At 37.0% G+C, this 10,449-nt stretch overlaps 1 protein-coding gene across 2 annotated transcripts in view; it reads left to right on the plus strand.

Moving 5' to 3' along the window:
• The window catches only part of ubr3 (ubiquitin protein ligase E3 component n-recognin 3), a 57,182-nt gene that overhangs the window by 42,642 nt on the left and 4,091 nt on the right, over positions 1-10,449 (plus strand). For both annotated transcript variants that reach the window (XM_057852229.1, XM_057852230.1), the window contains exons 34-38: positions 3,193-3,297; positions 3,499-3,624; positions 3,863-4,042; positions 5,578-5,787; positions 5,875-6,014. In XM_057852229.1, coding sequence (XP_057708212.1) covers positions 3,193-3,297; positions 3,499-3,624; positions 3,863-4,042; positions 5,578-5,787; positions 5,875-6,014 — 761 coding nt within the window. The remainder of the gene's footprint in view (positions 1-3,192; positions 3,298-3,498; positions 3,625-3,862; positions 4,043-5,577; positions 5,788-5,874; positions 6,015-10,449) is intronic.

The following is a 10,449-nucleotide window of genomic DNA, read 5'->3' on the forward strand; positions in this document are numbered from 1 at the left end:
CTACTATGCTAGGTGACTCTAATAATACCTGACTGTAGCCGATAGCCTACAAACTACGCCCACATGATGCTTCGGTAGATATCACATATATACAGAACTAGATGCAAATGACAGACACGGGTGCATTAGTAACATGTATAATGTATAATAAAGAACTACAGGTAGATGCGTTAGTAAACAGCCTCCATCTTAAAACAGTAGACATCTCAGGAAGGCTCTGTTGTAGAGAACCTTCCTAGTGAACCTGAGTAACTTCTTATCTAAAATGCTCCTAAATTGGCAAAATCTTGACTTAAATCTATCTTTAAATGATGAAACGGTTTTAAAACTTACACATGGCGAAAGTAGACAGAAGGGAACTAATGCAATTACGGGAGCAATTTTAACAACTTTAACGGTTGAGTCACAACATTGAATGACTTCCACACATAGCAAAAGTTACTATCTAGTTATTGCAATATCCACAATACCCCTGTGTCTAGTTAAGTTTTGGGGTAAAGAATTGGGCTAGGGCCAATTGTCCCAAAAACCCTTTAAACTTCACATTGTGTGACCCGTTGTTGTTTTTGAGGGAAAAAAAAAAAACATGAAAATTATCACCAGTTACTTTGCCAAGTAACTAATTACTCTTACATTCAGGTAACTGAGTTACTAACGTAATTAATTTTTGGGAGAAGTAATTTGTAACTGTAATTTTTTAAAGTAAGATTAACAACACTCTACTTACCACAGGTCTTAATGCACGAATCAGATCTTTTTGTGTTTTTTTGATTCGAGTGAGGCATCAACTTGAGAGTGAGGCATCAACTTGACGGTCTGAACGTGACAAGTCGCATAGAAGTGAACAATTTCAAATCTGATCTGGGTCACTTTCGTATGTGGTTTAAATCTAATCCGGGCCACATTTTCCAGAATGTAGCGGCGTTCTGAACTGTCAAGTCTCCCAAATCTGAATTTATGCAGCAATTACGTCAGTAAAGAGCGAGAGAGACAGGGCGCTACGGTAGCGGTGTATCTGTGCATTAGCGTTAGCTCCTAGTTTGAACACGGCTTTTGGGGAAGGAACAGGCTTGACAACAGTCATAAAAAATAAAATGGGTTGTGGATAAGCCTGAGAATGTTCTGTTTTCTCTCTGCTCCAAATGAGCAATATTTACAGATTGCTTACACGGCCGGGAGTCGGGGCAAACTGTTCGTATGTGTGGGTGGTGGTGTGTGTGTGTGGGTGTGTTCGTGTCATGTGTAGTCATTTGTTTTGATGGTCCTGCGCATGCGGGTCAGTTGCTCAGCGTGTCTCTGACTGCAAATTAGTGCGCATGCGTGATACTTGAACGGACTAAATTGACAAAGGCAGTCTGAACGGGTGCACAAAAAACAAAAACAGATATGACAAAAAATTCGGAATTGTGCAATAAGACCTGCGGTATGAAACTAGCCTATGTCCCAGCTCTCTGCCACTGCACTAAATTGCATTGTATTTTTGTTTGTTTGTAAAACTGTATTTTAAGACTAGACTATGCTTTTTTTTTTAAATGGCTTACATTAACACATAATGGTCACAATTTCAAAATTTCTGTCAACTTTTTTTTTCTCCATGGCAGATAGCGGGTGGGTTTCTCTTTCACCATGCTTTGCAAGTGTTCTGGGGGAAACACTAAATGTGCATGGTGCACTTCAGAATTGATTGTTATAGTCCGTGTTAGGCTAGAGGGACAATTTTTTGCATTATTTTTATGGTCAAGCCTCAGTAGTTGTGAAAATCTTCAACACATACAGTACATCATGCCCTGTCCATATCTGTCAGTGTATGTGTATGATGACTCGCCGACTCGCCTACTAATGAAGGAGTTAGCGCCTTATCACCGCTACCACTGCGTTGTGTCATGTTTTACTTCATTATTTAATGTGACCTAAATTTTAAGTAAATCTAATCAAATAGAAGATTTTTCTCTATTTTCATTTAGTCAGTCACAGTAAGACAGAAGGAAGTCAAAGATGGCATTTGCTTGTGATAAGCTAAATGAAATCTACTAAATTGACTAAATTGAAGTTATTATTTCTTCCAAGCAGTAAAAAAAAAAGAAACTTGTAACGTGAATAGTCAGTCTTAATAATCAGAATCACAACAAGCAATACAATGGCATGGCGATATACTGTACATTTGCCCTTCTTCTATATGAATAAAATTGAGAAATAAAAAAATAGTAGTTCATAAAATTTTTTTTTTTTAAAAAGTACATCACATAAAATTGTGTGAAAACAAGTTGTAAAAGATTAAATGCAAATGTTTTATGTATTTACCAATAAAGTATTGTATATGTACATACAGTACATCTGAACTACTACAGGTTTAGTTACACTGTACTGGATACATCAAAGAGCAAAAGTTGAAGCCATGACAGTTTGTCCATTTTTTTCTTGTCGTATACCAGCAGTGGTACCTGTGTCTTATGTTAAAAATACGGGTTTAGACTGCAGAGCAAATGAACAAATATTTGCTTCAATCACCTGGAAAACACTTAGAGGCTTAAATAAAAAGTTAAGTGTTCTTTAAACGGATCTAATTATCCTTTGTGAGACTTGTGTTGGGGTTTCATTGAGATAGAATGAAGACAAGTACGACTAACAAGGACAAGATTGAACTTATATTGTAATACACCACTTCTATCCTTCCAACAGTTTTAAAGCTCATTTTCTGTACAACTACTTTGTCATTGCTATGTACTTCCTTAACCTAAGTAAATGTAAGGCTGAGAATTGAGTGGAACAACACTCTTTATTCAGTGTGCTTCTCATCATATGTGCACACGACACATCACAGAGGGTTCTTATTACTGTAATACCACACCCACAGGGAATGCACTACTATGGCAACCGCAGTGTGACATAAATATGTTAGTCATAAACAAATGTGAGTATGATTTCTTCAATTTGTATTGCCTGTTATCATTACTTCCGCCAGTACATGAAACTTTCAGGAAATGTTTGTAATATGAAACGGAAGCGGTCTAACGAAGTCAGAAATCACAAACTTCACAAAATGAATTTTACGATAACTTGAAAACGGATTTAACACAAATTTGCAGGGCTACCAATAATGGCAATGCTTTGAATTTGGCTGCTTAGGCAGATATATACTGTCTGTGAGTGCTTTTCTAGTCTTATGAATATCTTTTTTTATTTTATTTTTAGGCCCATGCAAATGCAGAGACGTCTTTTGAAGCACTCCTCGGTCACGTTATCAGTGAGTTGTCGAAGAGCAACAGTGTCTATGCAGTGAATATGGAAGATATATTGGTGAGTTACTCAAGACTTTGTCCTTTTTTCCCCCTTTTTTGCTCTCCCAATATTCCCCAAATAGTACTTACACTACAGTATATTAGAGATATCCCAAAGACAGTGTTCAACTAATGTTTGTCTGGAAGATATTTATCATGCCATTATCACCAAGCTGTTGGCTAGTTATTGATTGACTGTTACTGTCCGTCCCCTCTGCAGCTAAGCTCTAGTGTGTGGTCCCCACAATCTGTTGAGTTCAGCCTCCAGCAGTACTGCCTGCCCTTCCTTCGACTCTCTTGCCTTCTGCAACACCATCTCTATGGGGACAACCTCACCAGCTGCTTGGTGCGTAGTCCTTGGCTGCATTTGTAATTATTCTTTACACAATCTATCTGTGCTATTTTTTTCTATGAAATGTGCTTTAAAAAATATATATATATATATATGGTGGTGGTTTTCCGGTAGCTGAAACGCAGAATTAAAATTCGATGTCGTCATTACTATATAAAGGGAAAACTTTTCCCTGGTTTATTTCTAAATATTTTTACCAATTGTTCTGACTAAATCCTATTCTCATTGCCAGGAGCAGGAAGAGTTCTCGTCCCTGGCCATGTGTTTGGGGCTCGTACCTCCACCCTCCTTGGCTTCAAATCCAGTCAACAGTGCCTCGTGTCTTGAGTGGGCGGTCAGCGCCTTTGACTTGATCACACAGTGGTGTGCCGAGGTCATAGGGCTCTCTCAGGTGCAGGCAGAGCAATCGCTGGTAAGTGGTTGAGTGGTCTCAGAATGTATTGAACGAAAGAACTGTAAAACTGGGAGCACACTCAAACAGGATCTGCTGTTTGTTGCTGCTTCTTACAGGGACATAAAACACCTAGTATAAATTACCTTAATGTGAAAAATGGTTGCTGTAAGTATTTCACTGTACAGATGGAAAATTTCCTAGAGCTCTGACAATGGAGAAAATGTTTAAAAAAAAAAAACCAAAATTATACTGCGTATTAGCGCAGTCATTTTGTGACGTCACAGATACACACTGATTGACTTGAGCATATTGACATGTGATAATGAGTATTAACGACGATTAAGGGTGTACAGTCTGGGATACTCTCATTTGATTGTTTAAAATAGGGCCAACATGGACAAAATGACTGCCCCCATGTCAAGCAGCTACTTCTGGGAAACACATTTATTAAAAAAAGATACACATGTCTGTCCTTTTAAAGGCACATGCTTTTGCAAAGACTCTACAATATGTATACATCCTTCATTTTTCACTCCCCCCTTTGCGAAAATCGAAAATCCGCGACGCAGAGGCGGAGCCATAGACAGGGCGGAGCATTAAATAAATAAAATGTTGTTTTTTTGTTGTTGCAAAGAGATAACTATGACATGTTTTTGTCCCTTTTTTTCACCAAAGCATGATTTAACCCCTTCAGACCTGAGCGTCTATAAATCAACAAATACACTGAATTTAGTTGCTATTGCCACTTCTCGGAAAATATTAAACTAACCTTTACCCATTAAAATCAAATCATGAGTTTTAGCACGCCCTCTTTGCTATTTTTGGTGGTTTGAAAGTGGCTGAGACAAAACGCGACTTCAAAAAAGCAAATGTAAGTGCTCATTTCTCATTAAAAACAATCTAATATTAACATTAAAAATAACCAGTAAAAGCATGAAATGTCCTCGACCAAAAAATTGCACTTTGTTCTGGTATTTGAGTTGAATAAAAATCAGCAAAGATTTTTTTTTTGCCCAGCAGAAAAAATGTGGGTCTGCAGGGGTTAAAAAAAAAAGCTAAAACAAAAAAAGCTTATATTTATATTTCTATATATGGTTTTGAAGCACTGCAAATGTAGTAATTATTATGTAAATAAGATATACATAAAAGAAAACAATGATTTTTACATGTATACATGCATATATCTTACAGTTTTAAATAAAATGACGCATTAGACTCCAGCAACTCCATGCTTCGGTTAGCCTTGATGTTGAAGAAACGCCTGTGCACTTCGATGAAGATGACACAATCCAAAGGTGTCTAGCTACCCTTAAACAGTACCTCATAAATCTGCAAATAACAAACCACAAATTTTGAAGTGCGAATTGGCAAAGGATCTCTCTATCGATATACCTCACAACTCTCGTTAATATGGTATTTACCTTTTTAAAATTGGCCTGAATGTAACTGAAATACTTGAATAAGGTGATAGCAAAGTAAAGTAGGAAAAACTCCAGGACAAAATGTGAAGCCAGCTAAATGTTTCTCCCTTTCCTCTCATCTTTGTTGTGAAGACCCTGCTAGTCCAGGATCCTCAGTGGGCACCGCCCCGCCTCCTCCAGCTGCCTGACAACTACAATATCATCTTCCAGTACTACCACAGGAAGGCCTGCACTGTGTGTAAAAAGGTGCCAAAGGACCCTGCGCTTTGCCTTGTCTGTGGCGCCTTTGTCTGTCTCAAGGGGGTTTGCTGCAAGCAGCAGGGTATCTGTGAATGTGTTTTGGTAAGTTGTTCCGCTCTAAACGATTCAAAATGTTATTACAGCCTAATTGACTTCATACTGTTTTCATGCAATACAACTGTTGTGTAGCACTCCCAACACTGTGGTGCTGCTACTGGCATCTTTCTACTGATTAACGCCTCAGTCATCATCATCATTCGCGGACATCGCTTCTGTCTCTGGGGTTCTGTTTACCTTGATGCCCACGGGGAAGAGGACCGTGATTTACGGTACCACACGCACACGCACATATCTGTGAAAGCAGTAGATGAAAGTATATTTGAGTGAAGGCAATTCTATAATACCATATTTGAACAAACACCGGCCTTGAAATACTTGCAGTCACGTTTACAAGCACAGATAGAATTATTGTATTATATTCTAAATTTAAAATAAAAACCTTTAGTTTGGTTTTACTTTTGTACGGTGTAAAACCGCAGTGCATCTCATCAAGATTATTCAGGTTACCCAAATACTATAATAACTGTCCATATGAAGCCGTGAAATCCTTAAATAATGACCATATACAGTGGGGAGAACAAGTATTTGATACACTCACAATGGGAAAACCCATTGGCAGTGTATCAAATACTTGTTCTCCCCACTGTAAACATAGCAGCTCTCTAAAATTGTGAATGATGAAGTTGAAGTATAAAATGTTCATAAAGAATGTTGGATCTTGTTAGATTTGCTGTTCATTAGCCATTTGTGAATTATAAAGAACCCCCCCCCCCCCCCCCCCCCCCCAAAATCAGCTTGTAAAAACATGGTGCGCATTATACACGGGTACAGGGATGGAGACAGAAATATATATATATTATATATACTGTATATATATATACAGTATATCCATATATATATATCTATATATCTAGATCTATATATATATATATATATATATATTAGGGCTGTCAAAATTATCGCGTTAATGCGCGGTAATTAATTTTTTAAATTAATCATTAATATTTGACGCAATTAACGCATATGTCCCGCTCAGACAGTATTCTGCCTTTTGTTAAGTTTTACAGCAAGGCTTTTTGTGCTGTCTAACAGCGAACTCTTGTGGTCGCTTTGCGACATGGTTTATTGTGTTCTTGCCAGTTCAATATGGCTGCACGATGTCTCGGGCTGACGCCTACAGTTGTAATATTGTGCTTATATGATCCTTGGACAAGATTTGTCAGTAAGTATGGTTGTTGTAAAGAATGTACGTATTATGTTAGTAAGCGAAATGTTATATTTTTTGTATGAGACGCTTTATGTTTATGTTTAGTGAACCTGTATAGCGTGCTAAGCTAACGTTGTTGCTAATGCAATGCTTGTGTACTTTTTTTTTGTAGTTTTACAACGGTCTAAAGAGGACAATGGTTTGAGGCCATTTTATTAATAAATAAGATGAAAAAGGAAGAAGTCTGATTATTAAGGCGTCGTTCACTAGCTGTCTAGCTTTGGAAAAAGTAGACGCTTCGGAGTGAGGACAGCATAGACAGATTTAAATGACAGTAGAGTGAAATGCCCACTACAGTCCTTATGTACCGTAGGTTGAATGTATATATCCATCTTGTGTCTTATCTTTCCATTCCAGCAATTTATTTTACAGAATATATATATAATTTACAGAAAAGTATGGCATATTTTATAGATGGTTTGAATTGCGATTAATTACGATTAATTAATTTTTAAGCTGTAATTAACTCAATTAAAAATTGTAATCGTTTGACAGCCCTAATATATATATATATATATATATATATATATATATATATATAATATAAAAAGACCGATTTTTTTTATTGACACGGCCATGTTGTGTTGAAGAAATGTATGCGGCGATTCGTTGCTGACCATTACGGTACGTGACATCACCATTTTGTTTCGGTAATACTTCGCTCTGATTGGTCGAATGATTTCGTCTGTGTTAAATTCTGCTTTTTTCACTCTTCATAAAGCACAGAATTTAGTTTCTTGAACTCATTTAAGTCTACGTTTATTGCAGCTCCGCAACTTGGACCATAACAAACGTAACACAACACAGACTTCTTGTGTCCGTCAACTATATCTGTCCCTCGGGAAACTCAAACCCAAATAACAATAGTTCCTATTGTTAGTCTAGTGTACAGCGATGCGCTCGTTCCGATTTCCGACGTAAATCCTCACTTTTATTTTACCGTATCAATCCATGGAAGAAACATTTATTCATCATGATGAAATGAGCAAGTTATACAGCAGCTTTTAAAAGAAAAGTCACATCTGTTTTGTTTTCTGCTGGATTCTGGTAAGTTGAAGACGTTGTCAGATCATATTATTACCATACATATTGTCAGTTTACGGTAATGTTTTGAACTACAAATGTGCTATGCTGGTGCTGTGTTTCACCAGTCAGTAAAATGACATTTCTGTATCTGTTCACGAATTCTGTTTTCTTGTATTCTTCTATTTATTGGTGCTAGAATTAGGGTGCGCGTTATACACGGGTACAATCATTTTCCTAGATTTTACAAGTAAATTTGGGGTGCGCGTTGTACACGGGTGCGCCTTATATTCGGGAAATTATGGTATTCTCGTATTATAACCAGGAAAAATATGTCAGCAGTGGGGGACACATTGTAGTGGAGTGGTTGCTGTTTAGCCGATGAGCATCATGGGAGATGTAGTTCTCAAACTATTGTATTTTTGTCATTTCAATAAATACAATGATTAATCTTATAGCTATTCATTAGTAAAATAAGTACAACTTTGACAATATTTCAGAGCCGATTCTAGAGTGCAGTGTGAATAAAATATTTCTATTGATTTTTATTAAGATATATATTGAGATGACAAAAGCGGAAACAAATTAACCTCTCACGAGGAAACTATTTGAAAAATATCAGAATAATTAATTTCTTAAAAGTAAATTTTTTGCTTAATATGACCATTAACCAACAAATCAGAAATCACATACTTTTGATAGCTCCATGCGCAGTGAGATCTGGAGCCCCTTAAAGGGCATCTACAGAAATAAAATCAAACCAGATAGTATGTGGTGCGCACCAGAAACAATCTCATAAACATTAGCATTATATAGCATTTAAGCTAGCGGACGTTTGCTATGCAAGTTAGCCACCTGTTCTTTTGTTGTACTTGGATCCTTATTTGTTTTTGTTTTTTTGTTTTTTTACATTGTTTGAAGCTAAGCTCAGGCGCTAGTTGAGTCCAAGATTGAAATAAAGCTCAACTAAATCCTGTCATAAACTTCATAATGGTATTGACGGGACACCGGGCGGGGTTACGACTAATAGGGGGCCTATCGCCGTCAAAGTTGACCGAGTGGAAACACAAAGACTGTTTTACGTTGAAAATTCTTGTGAATAAATGCTTAAATCCCTCAATTCTATATAGATATGGACGTAAAGCAGTCTCGATTCTTGGTTAAAAGCACAAAAAAAACGTGCAGGTAGAATTTATTTTAAGTCAATGTCGAACGTGCTGCTCGTCTTCAAGTCACACTGTGTTGCTGCGTGACCACAAAGAACTTTTTAGGTTTACATTCTTGTGAATAAATGCTTAAATCCCTCAATTCTTTATAGATATGGATGTAAAACAGACTCGATTAATGGTTAAAAGCAAAAACAAAAACAAGCAGGTAGAATTTACTTTAAGTAAATGTCGAATGTGCTTATAAAAATATCATTGAATATGGCCCACACAATAAGCTTACATTCAGACTACATTCTGTCGCACTTCTAAGCTTTCCCTCAAACAGTGCCTCTCCATTGGCCCAGTGTCAAAACCTGACATGTTGAAAATCAGTGCAGGAAACTAGTATTTCAGTTAGGGATGGGAATTGATAGGATTTTTACGATTCCGATTCCATTATCGATATTGCTTACCGATTCGATTCTTTATCGATTCTCTTATCGATTCTAATTTGGGGAAAAAGAACAAACGTTTTGATTGGCATCGAGTTTGTTTAATCAGAAGTCACAACCTTACAAACTCACAACGAGATCAAAAGAGGCCCAAAGCCTCAATGTTAACTGTGGCAATAAGTGGCAAATACACAAGAATGTGTAACATTTTACTGAAACATTTATCTAATAGAAATAAAAAATATTGGTATATATATAGGCAGATAGGTTTTTGTTCTGCCTTTGGCAATATGTGTTAAAGCAGGGGTCCCCAAACTTTTTCCTGTGAGGGCCACATAACTTTTCCCTTCTCTGATGAGGGGCCGGGGTCAGTTTGTTACAGAAAAAGTGTGACGATTGCAGAAGTGCATAAATGTAAAAAATTATTGTTTTTCAGAAAGCCACAATCAAATAACCCTTTCTGGATTCTTTATAATAATAATAATAATAATTAATAATAAAAACACTATTAATCAAATAGATAATAACCAAATAACCCTCTCTGAATTCTTCAAGGAAAAGGCCAGAAAATAAATAACACGATTGAGGAAAAAAAAAAAAAAATTCAAAATGGCCGGACCAAATGTGGAGGCGGGCCATATTTGGGCCGCGGGCCGCAGTTTGAGGACCACTGGAGCGCGCATACACCCAAAGAAGAAATGCCGCATCCAAGTGAGTGAGAGAGGGAAACACTTCTACGAGCCTACGTTCTTTGTTAATGTTAATATCTACAGAGGCAACACCTGTATGTATCATCTTTTGTGTTGTTGTTGTT

This window comes from Corythoichthys intestinalis, chromosome 12, assembly GCF_030265065.1.
Source record: "Corythoichthys intestinalis isolate RoL2023-P3 chromosome 12, ASM3026506v1, whole genome shotgun sequence".
Taxonomy (NCBI): domain Eukaryota; kingdom Metazoa; phylum Chordata; class Actinopteri; order Syngnathiformes; family Syngnathidae; genus Corythoichthys; species Corythoichthys intestinalis.